We start from the raw sequence: 27,364 nt of genomic DNA, 5'->3' as shown, positions 1-27,364 counted from the left end.
ATTTTTGTTTAAAGCCAGTGTTTATAAAGCAAATAGCCAATAAATAAATTTGCTTAAAAATCAGTATCAGTATCAGAATCCAATTTGCTAGTTAAAAAAAAAAAGAAAGAAAGAAAAGAAAATCTGAATTCTGAATCAGCTATGATTGGCGCATCACTAATTAAAATACTAAGTAAAAGGCCTCAAATTTGAAGTACAATCTGGGATGTCTTTTTCTATCAATTCTTCAATAGGTAGATCTTGTCTTTCATAAAGGCCGAGGTCAGGGATCTTGGGCCTAAAAAGGTTGGTGACCACTGCTCTAGAGGGAGGTGTTTATCGGTAATCAGACAAAGAAAGAAAGAAAATTAAAGAAAGAAAGAAAGAACGAACGAAAGAAAGCATTAATTTAATAGATAAAATATATAGCCTGTCATGTGTACCATTGAATGCCTTGGAGCAGCCAAAATTAATTCATTTTTAGCTCACTAGCTCATTCTGGAATTTTGAGGAGCCATGAAGTTTTGCAGTTTGTTTATTGATTGATTGATTGATTGATTGATTTTAAATATAAGTTATAACACTTCACCAATAGATACTCTAATAAGATACTAATGTCCTGCACTAGACCCAAAAGTAGTACACAACTTTATAGACATTGAACAATAGTAAGTGCATTAATATTGCATAAAGCGGCACTTCAGAGACTAAAAAAGTAGCTTCACAAATAGCTATATTATTAAAGGGTTGAAAAATACAGCCTGAGTTTCTTCATAAATTGCTCAATTGCTCAAATAAAAACATAAACTAGCATGAGTGTTTACATTCTTTGCTGCCAATGGTGTTCACTACCAGCATATGGTTTTGTTCCGAGATACAGACAAAAATGTCAAAAATGTTACAACCATCCCGGTCTCCCCCTACAAAAGAAAGTTCAGACAAAGAGAGTGTGTTTGCATTGAGTTTATGCAATCCTGTTTGCTGTGGTAAAAAGGTGCAAGTGCAGATGAACAGAGTGAGGAGCAGTGGGAGGGTGAGGGTGATGATAGTGAGGGAGACCTGGGAAACCCAGCAGCAGCCATGTGTTATTAGGGGGGAAATTAGAAGCATGTTAATTTAGCTGTCATAGCACAAAATTATTAAAAGAGGCTACTAGGGTTGCAAAGGGGAGGTGATGCTTTTTTCAGGATTTATTGATAAATACAAACTTGTGAACAGTGTTTATTCAAAATAGAAATCTTTTCTAACAATATAGGTCTTTACTATTACTTTTTATTAATTTAACACATCCTTATTGAATATAAGTATTAATTTATTTCAACAAAAAAAAAAGAGAAAAGATACTGACCCAAACTTTTGAATGGTAGTGTATTGTTAAAAAAGGATTTCTATTTTAAATAAATGCTGTTCTTTTTTAAACTCTGTATTCATCAAAGAACCCTGAAAAAAGAACCACAGGTAATAAAAATAAAAATAAAAAAAATAATTAAGCAGCACAACTGTTTCCAACTTTGGAATCCAGTCGCTTATGATTCTAAACTCGATCGTCAAATTCAGGGATGGGCAACTGGCGGCCCTCGGCACTGTATACGGCCGCTGGATCATACTCGCATTATCAATTTGTTTAAAAAACATTTAAGTCACGGAAAGATTGCTTTCAGTTTATGATGTTAATACTAAGTCCAACCAGGAGATGTCGCTATTTCCAGCCGCTCCTCGTATTAATTACAGCGTAGTGTGAACGTCCACTAACGTTAGCAAAAATAAACGAATGAAAATCGTGTTTTCCAGTCAGGATTGTAGACAGATATTTTTTTTTTTACCAAGTTCAAGGGCATACCCATATGTTTGGTTTGTTTGGAAACGTAATCTGTAATGAAAGGTTTTAGTTTAAATCGCCATTACATCACTACTAACAAAGAAGTATGAATGATACATCATTGACGCCAGAGTTGCACTTGCCTCAGATTTCAAAGGTAAAAATACTTTCATATTTGGCAAAAAGGTTTTGTTAACTATGTATTTTACCGTATAATACATAGTCAACAAAACCTTTTTGCCAAATGCATGACAGAAATGTATATGCACTGACTGAATTATGTTCTTATAATATCACTAGTCCTGTTTATGGTACTATTTGGAATAATTATTATTATTCTTTTTAATAAGCACTTTTTAACTGTCCTCAGGTTGTGTTGTGAATGTTCTGTAGGCTACTAATCAAAAACAGGATCTCTACATTTGTTTGATTGCAAATTTACAGACAATGCAATTGAGATGTTTACATTTGCTTGTTGGGGTAATATTGCTTGTCACCTGACAACAAAGTTTCCCATTTGAATTAGCATATCTGCACAAGTTCCTGGAGGGCCACAGCTCTGCGCAGTTTTGCTCTAACCCTAATCAAATACACCTGATCCAGCTATTCAAGGTCTTCAGGATTACTAGAAACTTCCAAGCAGGTGTGAGTTGGAGCTGGTTGGAGCTAAACTCTGCAGAGCTGTGGCCCTCCAGGAATTGAGTTTGAGACCACTGGGTGTGTGGATGTGGATTAGTAATCTGGCCCCTTGGTTTAAAGGAGAAAAATTGCTGGCCCTAGTCACTATCGTCAGTTGCCCATCCCTGGTCTAAATATTACAGTTTATCAGTAAATGTACACTGCTCTCAAATGGGGCATCTAATTGGGGCATCCCATATCATCCCTATACTATAAATTAAGCCATACATTATTTCCCATTATTACTGATATTATTAAAAGCCTAGCTGAAGTAATAATAATAGTAATATATGCATATCCATTACTGTAGTTCATTTAAGCAATTTAGTGTGCATTGCTTTATGAATGTTAATTATTATTTTTAGGCTATATGCTTAGCTCCTGTTCAGATTGTTTTCTTTAATATTTGAAATGTCCTCTAGATGGGGGTGTTTATCCATAATTAGACTGATCAGTGATTGATATGTGAACAGAGCAGCAGCAGGTCTTCTGACCATGACCATTCAAACTCCAGGAATAAGTAATTTGAGTTTAAGTCATGCATGCTGTATTATGTATGCATCATGACCTGAGAAAAAAAGAAAATGCATTTAAAAGTTAAACCTATTTGTCTTTTGTGCCATTGAAAGCTAGAACAGCTGAAATGAATTCATTTTCAGCTCACTAGCTCAGATTGGCAGATGCAAATTCTTTCATTCCACAGGTCATCACATAATTTTTAGCACTGTAAACTGGTGTGAAATGACAGAAATTCTTCTGTCAATATATTGTACTCTGCATAGTTTCAAACTATGAAGTTTCATAAATTGTTACAGAAAAAAATACTGCAGTTGTTTATGCTGTTTGTTTACCAAAACTGCTTCAAAAAATTGTTTTAATTCATTGCGTGCTTTCATTTGGACCATTTTACTTCTCAAAACCAACAAGGCACAAGTTCAAAGTAATGCACCGAACTCAGCTCAAATGCCTTTGAGAACTATTAGTATCACTGGTTGTTTGACCAGTGTTTATTGACCAGAACTCATTTTCAGGGACATTGAAAGATAAATGAGCTTTTAAAATATTTATTGATATTTCTGGATAATGTTGTGTCCTAACACCTCTCTTGGCCTGTTAGATTATTCATCCATGGCAATTCTTATTTTGAATCCACAACAAAGCTGTTTTTAAATTACATTTACATACTTGACAGATGCTTTTATCCAAAGCGATTTGCACTACATTCAAGATACTTTTTTTTCCAATTCATGCATTCTCTGGGAAATTAACTCATGACCTTGGCATTGGTACCGCCATTTTCCTCTGTTTGAGCTAGTAGGTTAATGCACTTTTGCATTATATTTATGTTTTAAAAAAAAATTGTTGTGCATTACCGTTATTGGATGTGCTACATGATGTTTGCAGGACACTCTTACAATTTTAGCAGCTACTTATTGTCTTTCACTCTTATTCAGTATTTTATAGTGAGTTTTAAGTGAGAGTTCAAACAAATGATAAAAGCATCGAAATAATCCACAAGTAATCCACACGACTCCAGTCCATCAATAATGTCTTGAAAAGCCGCATGTTTGTAAGAAATAGGCTACATCATTAAGATGTTTTAAATTTAAACTATTGTTTCTGGCCAAAAAAGTCCATAATCCATAATAACACTTCCTCCAGTGAAAAAGTACATCCCCTGTTTACCTATTAGATCAAAATCCACCAATATATTTGTTAAGAACTGTTTTGGACTCTTTTCGCTTGTAAACAGTGCTTTATCTGTGCATATTTCTCTCCTGATTCAGTCATGGACTTTTCGCTGGAGGTTAGAAATTGAAAACATCTTGATGAATTTGTTTATTACAACCACACAGCTTTTCACTTCACAAGATGTTAACTGATGGTCTGGAGTTGTGTGGATTACTTGTGGATTATTGTGATGTTTTTATCAGCTGTTTGGACTCTCATTCTGACGGCACCCATTCACTCCAGAGGAATTGATGAGCAAGTCATGTAATACTAAATTTCTCTGAATCTGTTCCAATGAACAAACAAACTCATCTACATCTTGAATGGCATTTTTGTGTGAACTATTTCTTTAATCCCTAGATTAAAGTGCTAATGTATTGAATATAATATTCAGGATATAATATATATAACAGTAATAATAGACAACTTACTCTTGAGTATGAACAGATCTTTTTTTGTTGTTGTTTGTTTGTTTATTCCTCAGAACCTGGCTTTTTCTTAATGTCATAAGTTTAAAGTTTGCAATGCCGCACCTTTTAGTGCACAGATGTTATTTTTGATGCACTCTGGACCATATGTGTTTGAGTATGTGATGTCCAGTCTGTTATTACTTGAATCCTTTCCCATGCAAATGAAACACACACACACACACACACACACACACAATTGCATGTGTGGTTTACGGGGACTCTCCATAGGCGTAATGGTTTTTATACTGTACAAACTGTATTTCCTATCGCCCTACATCTAAACCTACTATACCCCTTACAGAAAACTACTGGCAATTTTTGAATTTCATAAAACACTGTTTTGTATATTTTTTTTTATCCTTTTGTTTTATGGGGACACAGGAAGTGTCCTCATAAACCATATATACCAGTACACACACACACATACACACACACACATCTTCCCCTCATTGAGACATGCTTCCTTCCTTTTCCCAGATGCTTTTGTATGGAGAGCCACCCAGTTATTTAAAAAGTCCATTAGGCACTTGTTTAGAGAGCCTGAGATTAAAAATAACAAAAAACAGGCCTAGAGTTCAACATGGCAGCATCACATGTTGTGTGCTGTATGTTTGGACATTTGCACAGAATTCGGGGGGAATATAATTAAGTAAAATACAGTGAATTAAAAACTACTCACAAAGACATTTCCAGTGTCTAGTTCAAAGTTATTATCTAAAAAGGTCAAATTGACTTTAACAATGGAAAGAAGACTAGTCGAAGCATATGGCCCTCCTCAAGGGACATTTTTATCGTCAAGGATGTCAGAGCTTAATCAGCTGAAATTGACAAACACCAGGCGTGTTGTTTTTTTCTTCATTGTTTTCCTTTTTTACCAAAACTGAAAAGAAATACATAATGACATTATTTTTATCATCTTTGTCACTGACAACGTATGCATCAATTTTGTCTTTCTGTGTGCTTGATGTATTAGTACGGCTTTTAAAAACGACAGTCTAATGCATGTGCATGTTTCTATTTTTGTTGTTGTTTTATCTTTATTCTAGTTGATTTTAGAGCTAACTAACTAAAGTTAGGCATAATGCGTCCTTTCCCACAATCTTAAGAATAAACACTGCAACAGCTCATTGTAGCATATTGTATCCATGTACTTCTTTACACTGTTGTCGCCCACCACACACTGAGTGAAGGTCCCTCAGTTGCCTGGGATCATAGATGCTGGCAGGCTGAAAATGGGAGGCATGACATAGTCCAAGAAGCATGAAACAGTCTCACCCACGCGCTCCTGCCTGATGTAGCCCACAGAGACCATGTTCTCCTTCATATTGATACTTGTAGCTACCTCTAAGCTGAAACGTCTTCCTCTATTTGTGCATTCGTTTGGTCACTGTCAAAATCATGTGAGTGAGATCACCACTTTTGGCATAGTGAGCATCTGAACAGGCTGTATTTTTTATGCATTTGTTAAATACAAGCTGTTATTTCTTTCTATTAGAACATGAAACACCTCATTCGTTGGCTTTGTTATGTGTGCGCAAGACTATTTTGCCATGATTTATGCGATGAATATGTAAAGCCACGTATTAAAAGAATTCTCTCCTGATTAATCACTGTTATACTGTCATAAGTCATTTGCAATAACAACTGCCAGTTTGCTTATGTTGCTGTCTGTGCTGTAATATAGAATGGTCTCATATTGCATGGCAAAGAACAGATGTGTTCCCCTTTGCTGAAAACGTTATACAACAACGTCTTTCAAATGATGTCTGAAAGAGTCACTGCAAATGTTGACTGTCTTTTAAGAAATGATTTGTTATAAACAGCCAAATCTCTGGAAAAATTACCTTTGTGTATTTTGTAAGCAATTCATCATGAAACTTGAGTATGGCACTTGATTATATTTTCCGAACATTTTTCAAATAATGGTACTTTGACCTTAATGAAAATTGAATGCAAATGTAACTTTTTGCGTCTATAAAATGTATATTGTGCACTAATTGGTTGGCCTTACTGGGAAAAAGCCATGCAGACCAAAAGCCTCTATAAACATACTTCATTAAAATAAAGTAGACTTAATGTCTTTCTTTGTAAAGCACTTCTGTAATCAAGTTTACCTAATCTTTTCTAAGGTAAACTTCACTTTTTTTTAAATAAATTGTTTTATTCAGCAAGGATACATTAAATTGATCAAAAGTGACAATGCAGACTTTTACATGGTTATGAACATGACTCCCAAAATACTGATGCGCCTAACTGAGGACACTGATGTCATGTTGTTGTTGTTTTATTTTATTTTATTATTATTATTATTAATTTAAATTTTCTGCAGATATGCAAATATGCAGTACATAAAGAACAATGTTTGCATGTATGATTAATTCGCTATGTACTAACAAGGCCAACCAAAAGAATAGAAAATAAAATAATGTTTTTCCCAAATAAACAGAAATTGTTTTAGTTCACTTTCAGTAAAGTAACTTTACATTAAACAGTAAGCAACACAAACAATGTGCTCATGGCATGCAAACCCATTAGCCTAAATAATGAAGACCAGGCTTTTCCGTTGTTAATGTGTACAATCGTCTGCATGTTTACACCACATTCATTGCCCCACCAAAGTTTGTAAATGGTACTAAATCATAAACGTCTGCCATACCATGGGTATGGGTGCATATGGCAATAACCTGTTTACAGAGTACTATTCAACCCCATTGAAACAGTATTTTGTGCTTTTGAGACCTCGGTACAACACGATGAAGAAAAATCGCTTGTTTTCTCTCACATGAGAACCCTCCAAAGGTATGGCACAATGCCGGCAGTTTGATTTGTGTACCGTGTTAAGAGCCCACAGCTAGATTGACAAATTCCCTCTCCCTGTCCTGGCTCTGGATTAAACACAATACATTATGGGGCAGGACTTCCCCTATTGTCTGAGTCCGGGTGTGGACCAGATCTCTCTGTCGCCACATTGTGCCTCCTTTCCTCTCCTCCCTCTCTGCCTTGAGAAGCAGCAGAAGTGACTGCACCAGAAAAAGAGTTCTGGTCCCTTCACTTCTTATCTATGGACAGTATTTGTTGTGGAGTTAATTAAAGAACTTGAACTGATAAGGAGCTTAAACCAAAATGAAACTGGTGGCTCTATTAGGCCTAGATATTTGCTTAGCAACAGTGGTTGTTCCTCAAACACAAAAAGTGAAAAATCATTTTAAATATCCATGTTTTAGAATCTCATTAGAAATATCTCAGTCACAATATCACTAACCCAAAACTGCCCAAAAATGTTACAGTACAGTACAGATATGATAGTTTTTTTGTGAACAGGGGAACATTTTTAGTGAATAATAATGTGCTCCTCACAGAAGGCTATTTTATGATTTCAGAAAAATTGACCACATGATTAATATGGACTACTTGTACATTTTTGTCTTGGTAAGTAAAATGAGGGTAAGTGTGTATATATATATATATATATATATATGTAGCCTGTATATATGTGTCATTAGTAACCCTTTGAAAAAATCAATAATTATTTTTTGGAAAAGTGTGTGAAAAATTGTGTTTTATGGTCGGTCACAACTGTGACCAGTGGGATAATGTGTGCACTGAATTAACATATTTATGCAGTCATAAAAATTGTTATACTGTATATCTTAGCCCAGCTATTTTAAACTGTTTGATCACATTCTAGGGTTACTATTATGCATAAAAAAACCTTATGCAACATTGATAGGAACACTGAGATAAAAGACAAAAAAAAAAATCAACCATCAATGCATTTCAAAATTGTTACTTTTTTTGTAAAATATAACATTATATTTTTATATTAGTACTACCAGTATTACAACACCAATATTGTAAATTGTTTGTAACATTTTAATTTTTAATTTAGTGCAATGTTTTGTCATTGCAACATTTTAGTGTAATTTTCACTAACAACTGCAATTGGATTTATATTGTATACCTAAGTTCACTGTTATCCCACCATTCCATTCTATGACCACACTCAACAAAACTGAATATATGTGAATTCATATATTAATACTAGACACCTTAAAGATAATGTGTACCAAAAATCTTTGTCATATCTTTCTGTTAACATACTTTACTAGCCTTTCGTTTTGGAGCTTTGATGCAGTTATCATCTTCTCAAGGTGCAAACAGGAAATAAACTGCTCTGGTCATGTGACAATTTGCACTAATCATGTGAAACTGCACATATTTCATTGAGACCCTTTATTTTTTCCATATTTGCAGGAAGTGCACTAAAACATCAATCAGTAAGGTTTTTAGAGCTTTATAAATTAAACCTTTTTTACGGTCACTATTGTGACAGGTGGGATTAAATGGGTCAACAGATTAAAGATTAAATGTATTTTTCCCTACAAATTCTAAACTGTTAATAACAAAGTTACCATTAAGAAAGCAATAAAGTGGTCCAAATTAAACATTACTTAAAATGTTGAAAATGTTTTGGAATCAAACTACAATCTCTACATTTAGTAAACATCTTTGGTTTCAAAAATCCATATTTATTTAGTGCAAAAATACAATAAAAACAATAATTGTACGGAATACTATTATAATTTAACAAAACTGTATTTTATTTTTTAATATATTTTAACATGCAATTTATTCCTGTGATGCAAAGCTGAATTTTCAGCATCATTACTGCAGTCTTCAGTGTCACATAATCCTTCAGAAATTATACTAATATGCTGATTTACTGCTCAAGAATCATTTCTTATTATTATCAGTGTTGAAAACAGTTGTGCGGCTTCATATTTTTGTGGTTGTTTGACCATATACAGTATAAAAACATGGTCAAACAACCAAACATGCGATGCATTACATCACACTACGTGATGGAGGGTGAAAGTCTGTGTTTCTGCCCTTGAATGCACTCAATATTTGTTAGCATGTGAACACTATTTATGTACAGTCACTGCACATCAACACTGTAATCTGTATTCAAATTTAGGGTCAAAGGGACACTTGTGCTTCCGGGCAACAGCTCTTTCAAACCGCTGAGTTATAGTCCTGCTCCATTAGCAGAATCTGGCTAATTCAGGCTTGAAATAATACAGCGAGTCCCCTCTGGGGCAAAATAATTTTTCCTGCTCCGTCTTTCGCACACGCGCACACATCAATGCCTTACAGACTTCTTTCAGTGGGCAAACGGAAACTGTAGTGGGTGAAACTGTGCCACATACTCAGTCAGACGCTAAAGTGCTCACCTGACAAAATTTGCAGTATCTCCTCCATCACAGATGTTCTGCCACAGAATCACACGCTATTTAACGAGGCCAAAAAGCCGAAACTGAGAGGATCTCACAGCCACATTGTCAAATCTGTCATGAAGGAACAGGGTTGAAATAAACCATCAGGACCTGAGGCAAACACCGCACTGTAATTTATGGCCGCTGAGGCGAATGATGACTGCCTAGTCAAAGTATAGCGGGAAGGCAAAACACAAGCTGTGAAAAGCATTTATTAACTTTAACTCCCTAGACGCTCGGAGCCTGCACTTGACAGTGAAATGTTTTGTTAACCCTTTTTTGCAAACGAAACAGTCTGAAACGATTTTTGTGACTTATAATTATATAATTTTCTACAGATATACACCAGCCATTTTTCTCTGACATGTTGAGAATGTCCCCCATACAAAATATACATTCTGTATGATTAAATTGGAACCTTCTGGACTATGAAACGGTCCCCTCACGGCAGTCCTGGAAATCCATTCACCTACACAGCTCGCTATGTACAATTACCACACAAGTGGAAAAAGGGTATTTAAGTGCAAGTGCTATGCACAGAGAGACTTTGGGGAAGAGAGGAAAAGAGAAGAAAAATAAGACAAAAACGACAAACTATAGTCTGTCCGGAATGCAAAACTATGAACTGTAGCCTGTACTATTAAAAACCACATGAAATAGTATAAAATGTAACATTAACAGTTTCAAGCAGTATGCTACATTTTTGCCACATTAGCTCTTTATGCTGCTTGTGTAACCCCTCTCTCCCGGGTCTGTGCAGTTTACCTGCACAGCACTTATTCGCTGGCCTCCGTTACACTCACCCCCCTAAACCTCACTCCCATCCGGGTCACGGCACCAATGTAACCCCTCTCTCCCGGGTCCTCACCGCCACACCTCGTCCTCGCTCCGAGTGGGTCTCGAACCCGGGTCTCCGGCATGGGAGGCGGACGCACTAACAAGGAGGCTAAATTACTGCAGCCTCTAGCATCAGTCGCTAGTGCGTCTCTTGAGATCAGGGGAGTGAGGTTTACCTGCACAGCACTTACTCGCTGGCCTCCGTTACACTTGTTTGATTCAGTGAGTGACTCCGTTACACTTGTTTGATTCAGTGAGTGACGTTTAGTGCAGTCAAAAAATTATTTAGCATTTTTAACCCAGTTTAGTGTAAATTGTCTTGTCTGATTAAATAATGAATAAAAAATGCTGATAACACTTCCAGGTCATTCCTCACAAGTCAAGCCCATTGCATCATAGGATGCAGTATTCCACACTGTTCTGTTAAATACTGTACATTTTACATTGTTATTATTTAGCAATTTACATATTTCATACTGCAAAAAGTGCAAGTATGCTATCCTATTTCGTACTAAGGCCTATAAAAACTTTTACTTGTTGCCTGATGTCTCACAAGGAACATTTAAGGAATTCAAAATTTGAACAAAAAAAAAATGTTTTCATTTAAACATTTATGTGATTAATAAATTGTGCATTCGTGTTGGGAAGTAGCTAAGTAAGTAGTAGTTTAAAAGTAGTGTAGATTTTACAGTAACAACAAGCTGCTTTTGCTAACTTATTATCATAATACTGGTGCATGTCACTAGAGTGACAGAACTTCAGCTGCTTTAAAATAGATACTTTTGCTAATGAGCAGAGATGTAGATGATAAAAGGCTACATCAAACTAGGGCTGTCAAAATGGCTGAAAAACTAAATTCGAATTTTGTACTTAAATATTATCAAAATTCGAATTATATTCGAATTTAAAATGCATAATTTCAGTTATGGTGAAGAATAGCTTTTGGCTTCTCTTCTGAGGCCACAAGAGGGCGCATCGAGCAAAATATTACTAATGCACGTTTATTCAAAGCATAAGATAACGACTATCTGTGAAAAAAAGTGCATAATGTTTAAAATAATGTTTATAAACCAATTATAATTAATTAAGTTGCTTAAACGTGTGCATAGTTTAATACAAAGGGTGGAAAGCCAATCACACAGAGTACATTTTTCATTTAAAAACATGAGATGCATTGAGATGGGGAAAAAACCCCGCCATAAAGTCTCAATATATGTTTTTTTCAAAGTTAAACTTGCATTAATTTTACATGGCTTTCTAAACATGCGGCTCTTTTGTGCGAGTCGCGCGTGCAACGGTGATATATGTCCCTCTAGAAAATGCGCAAAATATGTGTTCTGTGTGAACGGCTTGGTTTCAGTTTTGATGTAAACAAGATCTTCTCCACATTGATGTTCTTCCGCAATATTTTTAATGAACAACGCAGCAGCGCCGCATAGTGGCTTCAACTGGATAAGGTAACAAAAACATTATAACACACTTACATCGTCATCTCGTGCGCCACTGATAAGGCTGCCTCCTTAACGCACAACTAAAGTTCAAATGCAACGTTTTTGCATTAGAATGTGGATTATTTTAAATTCGACGAATATTCGAAATTCGATTTTTTTTTCGACAGCCCTACATCAAACACAGTTTTGCACTCATAAAGTAGCCTATCCTTTCTTATGTAGAGCTGAAAAAGTCAATTAAATAGTTTTGTGCTGCATTTTCATGTAAATTAACTAGCTTTATTTGCATATAATATTTGTATTAGTGCTGTCAAATCGATTAATCACGATTATTAGAAAACATTTTCTATTTCGATTTGACAGCACTAATTTGTATGTTTAACTTTTTTAATATTTCAGTACGTTTATTGCTTAAATATATTTTTTAAAATATAACTATAACTATAGGTACCTTAAGTACTTTCAATGTAGTTAGCAACTTTTCATGTATATGTGTATCCTCTTTTGTGTATATTTTTAGCTTTTGTCTTATATTATTGCTTTTATATTTTAGTTATAGTACCGCCGTAGCATGATGTCAGCTTTGGTACAACAAAAAAATTATGTTTTTTTTTTTTTACACAGAATATTTTCCAGGTTTTCTATTTCTTTCTATTTTTCTCTCTGTTATTTTCCCCTCTCTCCTTTTTTCTCTCACTTCTCTAATTTCACTCTCTCTCACGCTCATTCACAAATAACTTGTCTTTTGCTGTCACTTGCATTTTTGCATGTATTTGCATGGTGCATGTGTTGTACCTTATGAAGTAACCGCTAGGCTGCTGCTCATTTAGCATGTATCTGTCAGCTTTCTGCTGCTTGCTATTGCTTGGCCAGCTCTGTTGCACCAGCCCCAGAACTACTGCTGGATCTCCACATATTAACTGTGTTTTGCAGCCTCAGGCAAACCTAACAGGGGATCTTAGAGCAGCAGTGGGCCCCAGAAATGCACCCATGCAAGAACACTGTTGCATGGACACACCCTGCCAGCAATCGACCTTTGCCCCACTGCCTTCTGGGTAAGTCTGGGAAGACAAAAGCTATGGGTGCATACACACATACTGAAAAAAAACAGCAACATATTTTGGTGATCCAGTAGCACTTGTGGAAGGCCTCAGTTCGGGGAAGCCTAAGGTCTAGTGAGGATCCAGGTGCATTAAGCAAGATATGATATGAAAACGCCCCAAAGAAACACGCAGCATAAGTAGGCGACTGAGAAATCTAGAAAGCAAAAAAATATCCTTGAATTGAAGGTTGAACCATATTTGATTCACGGATCTGTTCTTGTAAACTAGTAAGCCATGATAATTCATAATTAGATACATGAGAATCTGAATCTCAATAACTGAAGTAGGATGTGCATGTAAAGTGGGCTATATGTGGCATGGCTGTGGTTTTCTGTGATTCATGGGTTTCTTATACACAACAGTAGTGGTCGCTTTATCAAAACAAACACAGAAGCTGCAGAATTTAAACAAAGTAAAGATGGTGGTTGTGGCTAAGCTGGAAAAATACTGTGGCTTTAAATGTTTTCCCAAGCTTTGGCCAACAAGGTGATGGATCGAAAGTGAAGAGGAGTATTGACATAGCCAATAGCAATTTATTGCTTATTTTAATGTGATTAAATAATGGCTTTGATTAATAATGATTGTGAGAGACAAAAACTAAAACAGCTTTTAAAAGTCTTAACTCAGTTTGATTTACTGTCTGATGTAGCGGCCAACGTATTTCATTTACTTTTTCTGCATGAAATCAGAATGGACTCTATTTACTTTCTTAGTACACATTACTGGTCTTATTGTGAATGATTCATCAGCACATGGAACGTTCTGTTATAATGCTACTCTGTGCGGTTGTCACCTGTCTAATAAAATGCATAGCATATTAAAGCGTCTTTGGTGTTTCCATGTTTTCTACAAAACAAAACCGGAAATCGAGGGTGTATGACATCATTGGCAGGCGACACTCAGTGACACTATAGACACGGTCCGTGTCACTAGTTAAAATTGCTTATTTCTCTGGATTTAAACATTCTTCGAAACATTTGGGACAAAGTACACAAGTCAGCAAAATATATAAAACCGTTCTAGTGGTTTTTGGATGTTTTAATAAAAAAATCTAACAACCTACAATAGAATTAGTCTCCTTTTGAATGCCAAAGCTGCTTTTATTTATTTATTTTTATCATGACTATAAAGCTAAATATTCAAACAATAATCCAGACTAGCTAAATCCTGCAGTGGTCCAAATCCATCATATTCCACTGAAACCTTGTAATCCGTCCGTGCACCAACTCAGGATGGATTTTGTCGTTTGTTTAAATTATTCATCGTCGTGTCTTGCCGTGTTGAATCTCTGGAGATGGTAGGAGCTGGAATGATCACTCTGGTGTCAAGCAAATGTGGAACGGATGCTCTGATGTTTCCTGGAAGCCGTGTGTGTACCGTAGCGTTAATACACTCTCCTCTCTTCTCTAGCCCGCTTCCCAGGGGGCTCACAGAGACTTCGTCAGACTGTAGCGTGTGGCAGATTGGGTGGACTAATTCAGGATTAATTGCATGCTTGTTACAACAGGGTGCCCATATGGCCTCAAGCTCACTGGAGTGGCACTTGTGTGTCAAATCGCACATTTGCTTGAGGAAAGGGAGGATGGGGAGGTTGCTGGTGAACCGAGTTGTGTTTCTCGATTCTGTCGAATCGGCAGAAACATCCAAAATCCTGCTGGCATGTTACACGGATCCTCCTGAATTGCCAGCGGCAGTTCCGCAAGATTGAAAAGGACGTGATTGAACATTATTCGCAGGCAAAGAATTGCTCACAATGGTGAGTGATAGGTTATATTGTGTATTCAATCAGAAATCGAAGACGTTCGAGATGAGGGAATTCATGAGCGTGTGAAAGGCACGGTGGAAGCCATTTAGAGTCAATGTCACACAGATGTTCAGGATGGGATACGTTTCTCAGCAGTAGAAAGCTATTAGAATCAAAAGCTCCCTGAATGATTGTTAACTCCATAGTCATAAATCCATGATCCGATTCAAATTTTAAGGAAGAATGCCGTCATGATCTATTTTTCACTCAAGAGGCTTTTGACTCTGTTGCAGTTTTGGCTTTTAGCAAGTGAACAACATTAGAAAATTCACCCTTATTATTGCTTCTCCATTGCAGTTCCTCTTTGCTTTAAGCAGGTTGCATTTAACATTTTGTAATTACCTGCAAATTACCCGTTTCATTTGACTCATTGTTTTGACAATTCTGTATTTATATAGTGACATTGAATATTGGATGTGACATTTAACCTTGTAGGCTAAATGCACATGCAGTAGAGGCATTGCTTTGCAATGACATATATAAGAAGAACTGAGCTTGACCAGCAGTCCTCTCTATGCGTTCCCCTTTTACCTGTCACAACAAAGAAACATCAGCTCTGAATGGAAACTGGTAAAATACTCGATTGGAAAAATAGTGATCATTTGCAACAGATGTTTTCATAGCGGATTCCACATGCTAGCTTTTATCATTAAGATGTATGGGACAACCTTAGGAGGCTCTCTTAATTCAATTACAAAGTGGCAAACAAAAGGTTTGCAGTGTTGTAAGAGCAGATGTTCAAAGGTGTCACCTTCTTTTGTGGTCCACACACTACCAATTAGAGCTGCTTCTATCTGAGTGTGAAATCTACTAGCAAGAGTGATTTACCGAGCAAGTGACAGCAGACAAACCAGTTGGCTGCGAGGTTAGAAATGAAGGTGGCAGGCAGACTGTTTGTGCTGTGGCACAGCGTGTTTGGCTCTCACCTGTTTTCCTGCAAACATTTCACACTTCCTTACAAAGCTAGTCTCTCTACTGAGTTTTGATCTAGGGGCTTTGTTCCTTCTCTTTGCTGTTCATATTAAATCAAGTTTTTTTTAATTCTCTGAAGAGCGCAAGAAGTGCTTTCTTGTGCAGAACTCATCTACCATGCTGTTGAAGTTGGCCTGACATCTTTCCCAGTGTTTTCTATTCTCTTGCCAGGGTGTTCTACATGGTTTCCAGAGCATTCTGGTGGTTGGTAGGTTGTTGCTAAGGTGTTCTAAAGACATCTCACTAGCTTGCAGCCCAAAGTCAAAAGAGCTACTTGGACTCCTCTTTCAGTGCACGTCTAGATTTTTCAGCTCAGGCTCATTGGGAAAAACAATATTACATGCATAATTACATTACATTGCTTCTTGCACATTTCACGGTTGCACTTTATTTTAAGGTGTCCTTGTTACAGTGTAATTATACATATACGTACTGAGTAATATTAATTAACTACATGTACTTACTTACTATATGGTTAGGGTTAGGATTAGGGTTTGGCATAGGGTTACTTGCATGTAATTATGCATAATTAATTAAGTTGGCTTGAAAAAGCCAACTTACTGAAATCCTATTTAAACTTCTTCTTCTTCTGAGACCAAATTTTAAAATGTATCTCCTCCTAGACTTTTAAAGCTACAACCACCAAACTCGGGTTAGACCTTCAGACTGGTCTGGCTCGGGTTGCTATATCTTTTCTAACTGATCCGGCTTATGACTTTCATAAACCAGAATATCAAAACCACCTAAAATCCCATAGACTTTCATTGGGGGGGTGAAAACTTTTATACAATAAGACGTATGGTGTCTATTGCTATAGCAAAGCTTAACAACTCCCTACTGAAAAAACTGCTAAAACCAGCCTAAGCTGATTGACTGCTTTGGCTGGTCTCCCAAGCGCAGGCCAGGCTGGTCTTAGCTGTTTTTTTTACTGAATCAACTGGTTTTAGCTGGATTAGCATAGATACATGCTAACAACATGCTAGTAACTTGATAATCATGATAGAAACATGGTAACAAAATGTTAGTAATTTGTTAATCATGCTAATAACATGTTACTAACATGCTAATCATACTAGAAACGTGCTAGTGACTTGCTAATCATGTTAAAAAAGGCTAACACCATGGTAGTAACGTACTAATCATGTTAGAAACATGCTAGCATAATGCTAGTAACATGCTAATCATGCTAGAATCATGCTAGTAACTTGCTAATCATGCTAACAACATGTTAGTAACTTGTTAATAATGTTAGAAACATGCTAACAAAATGCTAGTAACTTTGCTAATCATGCTAACAACATGCTAGTAACTTGCTAATCATGCTGGAAACATGTTAACAAAATGCTAGTAACTTGCTAATCATGATAGAAACATGCTAGCAACTTGTTAAACATGCTAGAAACATGTTAGCATAATGTTAGTAACATGCTAATCATGCTATAATCATGTTAGCAACATGCTAGTAAACTTGCTAATCATGCTAACAAAATGTTAACACCATGCTAGTAACATGCTAATCATGCTATAATCATGTTAGCAACATGCTAGTAAACTTGCTAATCATGCTAACAAAATGTTAACACCATGCTAGTAACATGCTAGTCATGCTAGAAACATGCTAGCAAATTGATAAACATGTTAACAAAATGCTAGCAACTTGTTAAACATGTTATAAAAATGCTAGCATCATGCTAGTAACATGCCAATCATGCTAGCAACATGCTAGTAAACTTGCTAATCATACTAACAAAATGGTAACACCATGCTAGTCATGCTAGAAGCATGCTAGTAACATGTTAATCATGCTAGAATCATGCTAGTAATTTGTTAATCATGTTAACAAAATTTTAACACCATGCTAGTAACATGCTAATCATGCTAACAACATGCTAGTAACATGTTAATCATGCCAGAAACATACTAGTAATTTGCTAATCATGTTAACAAAATGCTAACACCATGCTAGTAACATGCTAATCATGCTAACAACATGCTAGTAACATGATAATCATGTTAGAAACATACTAGTAATTTGTTAATCATGTTAACAAAATGTTAACACCATGCTAGTAACATGCTAATCATGCTAGAATCATGCTAGCAACATGTTAGTAAATTGCTAACTAATGCTAACAACATGCTAGTCACATGCACAGGCTAGTAACTTGTTAATCATTCTAACAAATTGATAACACCATGCTAGTAAACTGCTAATCATGTAGAAACATGCTAGTAACTTGCTAATCATGCTAACACCATGCTAGTAACATGTTAATAATGCTAGCAACATGTTAGTAACTTGCTAATTATGCGAACAACACGCTAGTAACATGCTAAACATGCTAGAAACATGCTAGTAACTTGTTAATCATGCTAGCAACATGCTAACCGTGTTAGAAACATGCTAGTAACATGCTAATCATGCTAGCAACATGCTTATAACATGCTAATTGTGCTAGCAACATGCTAGCAACATGCTAGTAACATGTTAATCATGCTAAAAATATGTTAGCAACATGCTAGTCATGCTAGAAACAGCCTAGCAACCACCCCAGGTACCCTAGCAATATGTTTTATACTTATCTGTTTTTCTGATAGACTGTATTGCCTTTCAAACTTTAATCTTTAAAACTATTTTAACTTTCAAACTACTTCAAACTGAAAACTTTCAGACTGCAAGCTTTTAAAACTTTTCCAAACTTTCTAGCTAGGCTTTTTCAAGCCAACTTAAAGTTTGTCTACAAACTTTTCAATCTAGTTGTTATCATAATAGTAAGTACATGTAACGTGTAACAAGGACACCTAAAATAAAGTGTTACCTATTTCACAATGCTTTCAAAGTGAAATGACGAGTTAAGTCCAAAGTATACATTGGTTTTTATGCATACGCGAGGGTCCGTGTACAGTGCGCGTGATGCAAATTTCGTCACCAGAATAGTATGCACATACTATGCGCACCACACGATTTTTGTAACCACGCGTATTTTGTACACGCAGGTCACATATGCGCATTGAAATTGTTTTGCACTAATCAGTTGTTCCACAAGGTGGCCACACTGGCCTGGGCCGCTGTTTAACAGTAGAAAACAAAACTAAAGAGACTGAACTACAACAGCAACAAATACCGGAGACTGCAGCAACAACAGACAGTTGCATTGACAAGTGCTTGTGTGAGGTTACGAGAGAGCCACAACTTTAGTTTAAAAGAGTTCAAAGACATGTTTATCGGTCATAACTTCTAGAGATAAATAAAACAGACACTGGGCAAAGATGAAACTTTCTAGAGCGCATGGCATATACTTTGAAAGGCTACGCATTTGACAAACAAAGTAATGGTGCTAAAAACATGTTCCGTTTTATTTAAAACAGATGAATGTGAATCTGGCAAAGTTTTATTACGCTGGTTACTGTATGTATCTTGGCCATTCGTAAATGAAATGTCTGGTGAGTGGCACTAAAAGGTTAATGCTCTATCGCACTTGAAAATAATGTCCCACCTAGACAAAACTACCCTAAACCAAACTGATAGTGTTCACAAAAGCAAAAAGCAACCATGCAGTTTTAGCTTGCTTCTATAAGTCTTTGAGCTCTTTTAATCAAACCTCATGTTTAACAGGACTATCCGGACTATCCGAGTTCTCCACATTGCAACTGCATAAAAATATATTTGTTTACACATCATGAACTTTGGTAAAAGTGTTCTGTGGTCATAGCATAGTGTTGTGCAAGGAACCACACAGAAATATAACTTTATTGGTCAATAATCTGCTCCATAGTCATAATTTATGTGCAAAAAGAATGACCGTCATTGGTGTTTTACTGCCACTAGTATTCATTTCAGCTGGAAACTACAGTGAATTGTGTTTGTACAGGTAGGTTCTTGGAGTTTTTCCAATGAGCCTATGTTGATTTTTTTTTCTCTTTTAAGTCCTGTAATACAAGTAAGACAAATACATCCTCCAATAAGGTACAAGTTTGAGAAGTCTTTCATTCCTGTTGCACAAATGATGTATCACAACATACACAGCAAGTTGCATGCAGAAACTTTGAGTAGTGATGATAATGATGCTTGCTTTTGCAAGATAGATAGATTGAGGAACACATGTTAGATTGTTTCTTTGGTGATCTGATTAGATATTCATCCCCTCCCGCCTCTCATTCTCTGTAATGATCTGTAGCAAAATGCAATCAGATGGCTTTCTAATCCCTGTTTTGTGAAAGGCCCGCATGGGTTACGAGGTCAAGGTTCAGCTACGAGGGGTTGAACTCCACTAATTGTTTCCCTTGAATGATGTCTACATCTCTTTCAAACTGCTTTCATTGAGTCACGTTTTGAATTTGGTGCTTTGACTAACTTTACAAAGACTAAATTACAGATGGCGTGAATGAAGCGGCAGATACTTAAAATGTAAAAAAAAAGGCCTCCAGACAGGGATGTCACATCATAGCTTTAACAGAAGGGGAACTCCACACCCTTGGGCCAAAGTCTTTCTAGAGCCACATAAACGACAGACAGCACATCTGGCTGTCAATGTGCGCTCCTTTCAGCTGAATGTGGGTTTGCTTTTACTGGGTGGTGGAACAAATGTAAAAGCATTTGCAATTTTAACACTGGTGGTGCTGCTGAATCCTGCGTTATAATCTGCATGCACAAAACTCCTTGAAGGAAGAACGATTTTTTTTTGTTTTGACCTTGAGTCCGTTGGCATGACGTGCCGGAAGGGTGGCCAGATTTAATCAAGCTTTTAACCCTGTGCCCTGTGCATTAAGTGTAGTTAAGGTATAAAATGTACTTTTTAAAAAATGTTTTCACCCACTTTATTAAACCTCCAAGTTGCAAGATGTGCCAAGCCATGCCAGCAGTGACACTAGGCACTATAAAGTGAGAAATGAGATAAAGGCACAATCAAAAAGGTGACACTGGGGCTCAGTGGGACTGTTAGTCATCTGCTTGGGTGAGGATAGTGGGGGCGATAGACAGAGGAGGCGTTCCACCTTTTCCTTCTACATTACTTTAATTGGTTCCAAACCATTTGGCCTTGAACGTGTGCTAGTCTATACTCAGCACACATGCTTCAACCACACTTAACATTCCTCGGTGCGCAAGCCCTTAATCTTTCCTCCATTTTCCCTGTCACTTGAACGTAAGGAGGGTGATATATGGCGTTGAGAGACACTGAAATTTCGGGTAACTTTGAAGGCTTCATCCGCAGGCAGTTTGTCTGCAGGTCTGAGTGATTGCTTTTTGTCTTTTGTGCTTTCGAGCCATTTATTCGCAACTTATTGTAGTATCAGAATATTGCGTTTGGAGTGGCACTTCATATATATAAAGAGTCTGGATATGTTTCTGTAGGGCCCTGCACATGATATGCAGAAAAAAAATATATATATATGATGTTCCAAAGAATTTGTTCCCACAACATGTTTTATTAATTCATTCCCTATTCAAATGTACTTAAATTGTAGCCACATTTTACTAATTTGTTCTGTTGTTTTAGGTCAACCACTTTTTTTCTTGTACTAATTTTTTCCATGATCCTAACTTGTTGGCCATGCTTTAATTAAATAAAAATGAGTACATTGAGGGAATGAAGTTCTGCAATGTGGCCACGATTTACCTAAACCTAAAACAAATTAATACGTTTTGGGAAGTCATTTATAATTTGCTGCCTTGATATCTTATTATTTCTTGTTAGCACATTGAATTTATTTATTCAAACTGGCCCAGCAAAATGGTTATATTGAGCAGTTTGTGCACCAAATCAATATAAGTTATTGAAATATTAGTATTAGTAATATCAATATTGGATAATGATCAATATTTGGTAATATACAACTAGTTAAAATTAAAGGGACAGTTTACCAAAACATTTAAATTCTGGAAAAAAAAAAAATACTTGGAAAAAAATTTAAAAAGAACTCAGAATTGAATGTTGGTTTAACCAAATTTATATTAAACTGGAATGCAGAAATGGGGAAAAATGACGTGAGAGTGTACATATCATGTACTCATATTCTTCCAAACCTACACAGTATTCAAAATGTCAGTCTTCATTTGTGTTCCATAGAAGAAAGAAGGTCATACAGGTTTGGAACTTTTAAGAGAATAATGATACATTTATGGATTAGCAATATCTTCTGATAATAAAAATACTATACAAACGTGTTTTCGTAGCCCATTGCTGTGCATATAAATGATATGATAGTCTTTTATATCTGCTCGGGCCTACTAGACATCTTAAGTGAGCACCTCGATTTAGTCTAATACAGGTTGAGCGACCTCATGTCGTTTAAGGAATTCAAATTTGTGTACAGTAATGTATTCAAACAGAACCTTTGTGACAGGTCTGAAATGATCTATGGCCCTCCTTTGGAGTAAAAGCATACTTGAGGCCTTATCCTCCCTTTTCTTTTCTCACCCTGCATGGCAGATGTGTCTCCCTTCCCCCACTACCTCCCCCTCCAGCACCCCCATTTTTCCTCACTGGCCCTTTATTTCATCCTACATGCATTGGTAGGGAGGAAATGTGCCTGCCACATGATGATATCTTGATTTTTCCAAAAAGTTTCCCATTTCCTGTGAGTTCTGACTCACAGACATTAACAAAAAGGCACACAATCAACCACGTCTCCAAAAGTTATTCAATATGGTATAAGGCATTGTGGTATCTGACAGCATTTTTTAGAGTGTATATATATATATATATATATTAATTTGTGTTTCAATGAAAGTCATACAAATTTGGAATGACATGACGATGAGTAACTAATAACAGAATTTTCATAATTGGGTGAACTATCTGATGATATCTTGATTTTTCCAAAAAGTTTCCCATTTCCTGTGAGTTCTGACTCACAGACATTAACAAAAAGGCACACAATCAACCACGTCTCCAAAAGTTATTCAATATGGTATAAGGCATTGTGGTATCTGAGTAATTGTTCCTGATTTTTAACCAGCTGTAAATGTTTGGGGCAACTAGAAAAGGTCTTTTGTCATTTCTAGTCCAGATGTGTGCTTTCTTCCGGATATGCGAGTTCAGTTGTGCTCTCTCTGATTTAATGATGCATTGTGTGTTGCGGATGCTGTACTTCACTCATTGTAAGTAGTTTTTAGGTAAAGAGTGTGGAACAAAAACTCTCAAGTTATCCATACTTTGGTTTAGGAGCAGATGGCTGAATATGAGACACATGGGGTTTTCAGAATAAAGTCAAGAAATCTTGCTACAAATTAGTGCTTGATTGATATGGGTTATTAAAGAGATAGTTCACCCAAAAACCACATGTTGTTCCAAACCTACAAGACTTCCGTTCATCTTTGTATATTTTATGTGCTCTATGCATGTGCGTTGATCAAATCAATATGTGAATAAAAGCCTCAATTAAATCCAGCATTTTTTAGAGTGTATATATATATATATATATATTAATTTGTGTTTCAATGAAAGTCATACAAATTTGGAATGACATGACGATGAGTAACTAATAACAGAATTTTCATAATTGGGTGAACTATCCCTTTAAATGTCATGCAGTACAAATTCAGTGATGGCAAATGATATTGATACCGATTCCTGAACTTATTTCACAGAATATTTCCTCATAGTTCACTCAGATATTTAAAATTATTAGTCCAGATGTGTGCTTTCTTCCGGATATGCGAGTTCAGTTGTGCTCTCTCTGATTTAATGATGCATTGTGTGTTGCGGATGCTGTACTTCACTCATTGTAAGTAGTTTTTAGGTAGAGTGTGGAACAAAAACTCTCAAGTTATCCATACTTTGGTTTAGGAGCAGATGGCTGAATATGAGACACATGGGGTTTTCAGAATAAAGTCAAGAAATCTTGCTACAAATTAGTGCTTGATTGATATGGGTTATTAAAGAGATAGTTCACCCAATAACCACATGTTGTTCCAAACCTACAAGACTTCCGTTCATCTTTGTATATTTTATGTGCTCTATGCATGTGCGTTGATCAAATCAATATGTGAATAAAAGCCTCAATTAAATCATCACATAAAACTGCTTGATTTATATGGATTACTTTTATGAGTTCTTTATTAACTTTTTGAAGCGTCAAAGTTTTGGGTGAATGGATTTTCAATGGAGGGACAGAAATCTCTCAAGTTTTATTTATATATTCAATATATATATATACACTCTAAAAAATGCTGGGTCGTTTCATCCCAACTTTGGGTCAAATATGGACTAACCCAAACTAATAACAGAATTTTCATAATTGGGTGAACTATCCCTTTAAATGTCATGCAGTACAAATTCAGTGATGGCAAATGATATTGATACCGATTCCTGAACTTATTTCACAGAATATTTCCTCATAGTTCACTCAGATATTTAAAATTATAAAACATTTTGGAAATGGCACAAGAGCTGCATCAGCTGATTCTATCAAATTTGACCATTATAATCTTAATTAGCTTGGCTGATATTTTGGCTTATCGGTATTACAAACCATATCAGAAAAACAAACAGAGACCTTCTGACCAACTTCTAGCTGTTGTTGGCATATTCATAAATAATCCTGAGTATAAGAAAGTAAGTTTCGGGTTTCAATGATGGTGAAGGTAATAAAAGTATATTTTACATTTGCAAAAGTACATCAGAAATGAGTACATTCCAGGATGCGGGTTTTTGTGACAAAAGTGTTTCTTTTGGCCGCCTGTGACAGGCAGCTGGCTTGACTTGTAGATTTACCACCCCATTGTTCTGTCCCTCCATAACAAAAACACAGTGTTTCCTGTTCTGCTCTACCCATGCTTAGTATTCAGGGTGGAATATTATCTGTAAGGTTAGAGGGGAGAGGAAGGGCCAAAGATAATGTGCTGTGGAAGGTTAGAGGTCCTTATCTGAGTCTGTAAGAAAAAGCGCAAACACAGTGCGAGAACATGTGTGTGTGGCCGGGATTGTGTGAGACGGTAAAGTGTGTCTGAGGTCATGAGGTACGAGTGCTTCTTTTGAAATGCATCACACTACACTCCCCACCATGGGAGAGGGCTGAGTGTCCTGTGACCCAGTGCGCCATATGGAAATGAAACCAAATGGTATGTGCTTCCTATGTAGTCGCCAGGGACACGAAGAACCTAACGAGTGGACAGTCTTGTTTCTGATTATTGGTCTGAAGCTGGCTATTGAAGCATATGAGGGTAAATCTCGCTAATTGTCAGAAGTTAAACAAATCACATATCACCTAAAAAGTCAAATGAAGAATATCTATCTATCTATCTATCCATCCATCCATACACAGTGATGTTTTCAGATATTGAGTCAAGATTTGTGTTTTGACACTTCTTGAGGCCACGTTTTTATTTGAACAATAGAAAACAATTTTGTGAACTTTTCATTCATTCATTCATAAAAATAATAATAATAAGAGAGCAGCACAAGCGACTATGGTGAATCATTTCATTCAACCTTGTCAGCCATCTGGAATGTGAAATTGGCTAGAACAACTAGAATCAACAAACAAGTTTAACAAATGCAAGATTTCAAAAGAATATCCATTCTATCCAACATGTTGCTTCTGGTTTGCTGAAGTAAACTCCTGAAGTATCTGAACAAAATCAACTGAACATTCAATGATGAAACATAATGGACAAGCACTGTTCAGATTCATACAAAACATAACTTAAAGCATCATTTCAATGCTTGGCTATTGTATTTACATTATCAAGTCAACAAAGGATCTTTCTGTATGTTGATCTTTAGTTTTGTTTGTTTGCTGTTTGAATAAATGTTTGAAAAGTTATAAGCAAATGGGGATAAAAGAACCACATGCGTTTCGGACCACACTGGCTTGAACGTCAACAGCATAAGGGCTACAAATGTCTGAACTGATGTGTAATATGCATCCATCAGGCCAGCTTTGGGATGCAAACAGTCATCCTCAGCCTAAATTGCATCAGATGGACTCAAATACATTGAAGAATTGCAAAGTACAGGAATAAAGGCCTCTTCTCGTGCATGAACGTTCAAATTTTCAGCTAAGCTCTGGGAGTTTTGAAACACGAAAATAAGAAAAAACAATAAATAAAAAAAAAAAAAGTCTTGTATTTTCGTAACAAAATCAGGTGTTCTCAGATCCTTCACATGAGATGTTTATTCAGCATGACTTTGCAGCACTTCACTGCTTGTTCATCTGTAAGATTGTTCTAAGTCCTCCAGTTTTCCATGTTCATTTATAAACAGAAGAGCAAATTCCCATGTGCACCAGCATCTAATCCAGAATCATGTGAGTTTTTCTGAATTAGACAGCACTACAGCCATTCTAGCAACCAGTTAATAGGGCTAAACCAACTGGAGCAAGCAACTGAGTGTCTGAGAGGCATCAAAACGCTGATGTCCATCATTTGAAACGGAGCCGCTTTAGTGTCCATGGCTTGTTGTCCATTCTCTGTCAAACTTTGTAGTAAATGTTTGCAGGATTTTGTGGTGGCATTTCTTGGACGATGTAGACAGGGTGCCCGTAGTCTCCACTGACCTTTTCATAGTGCGGGCAGTACATGCTTCCTGAGGTCCGCAGTGGAAAGATGATGTCACTCGGCTCAGAGCTGTTATTGTTGCTGCCGCCACTGGCAGCACTTCCGCGTTTGGGCAGCGTGTTTAATGGCAGTTGGGCGGAGCACTGCGCTGAGTGTTTCTGATGACGACGATGCAGCAGTGCTACCAGAGCGATGATGATGATGATGAAGATGACAGCACCGGATGCAACACCAGCAAACAGGGCGACTTCAGATCCAGCAGATCCTACAGACTCTCCGCTCTTGCCTCCGGCCTCACCATTTTGCATAGGGTCTGGGGAACGAGAAAGAATAGGGAGTTTATTACCAGTTGTTTTTTTTTGGATTAAAACATGATGGTGAAAGTAAAATATCCAGCTTTTTAAGTCTAAATCATTTAACATCATGAGAACAAGGATATGCAAGTCCAAAAAGTTTACTTTTACTTATATTTATATATATACTTATATAATATACATAATATATGTTATTTATATTATCCTCAAAAATCTGAATATCTGTCATCTATTCTAATACAAAAAAGGTTTCAAACTGGTCAGACACTCTATATTTAACCAAACTTTAATAAATCCAAATTTGTGGTGTAAAATTGAGTAAAAGTTTGACATCTAAAATATATCAAGCATATTTAATCGATTAATTATTATAGTATTTAATTTTATAATATATTATATACAGCATGCATTTTGAATGTGGTTCTACAA

The 27,364-nt window shown here is 36.3% G+C and overlaps 1 protein-coding gene across 1 annotated transcript in view; it reads right to left on the bottom strand.

The window, feature by feature from the left end:
* Positions 1-25,523: 25,523 nt before the first annotated feature.
* LOC107702517 (ephrin-B2a-like) overlaps positions 25,524-27,364 on the bottom strand; it is a 21,889-nt gene continuing 20,048 nt past the window's right edge. The window contains exon 5 of the mRNA XM_016504859.1: positions 25,524-26,934. Coding sequence (XP_016360345.1) covers positions 26,537-26,934 — 398 coding nt within the window. The 3' untranslated portion in view covers positions 25,524-26,536. The remainder of the gene's footprint in view (positions 26,935-27,364) is intronic.

This window comes from Sinocyclocheilus anshuiensis, unplaced genomic scaffold (assembly GCF_001515605.1).
Source record: "Sinocyclocheilus anshuiensis isolate Anshui unplaced genomic scaffold, SAMN03320099.WGS_v1.1 scaffold218, whole genome shotgun sequence".
Lineage (NCBI taxonomy): Eukaryota > Metazoa > Chordata > Actinopteri > Cypriniformes > Cyprinidae > Sinocyclocheilus > Sinocyclocheilus anshuiensis.
The sequence above is the reverse complement of the archived record's forward strand: the minus strand, read 5'-3'. Positions and strand labels throughout refer to the sequence as shown.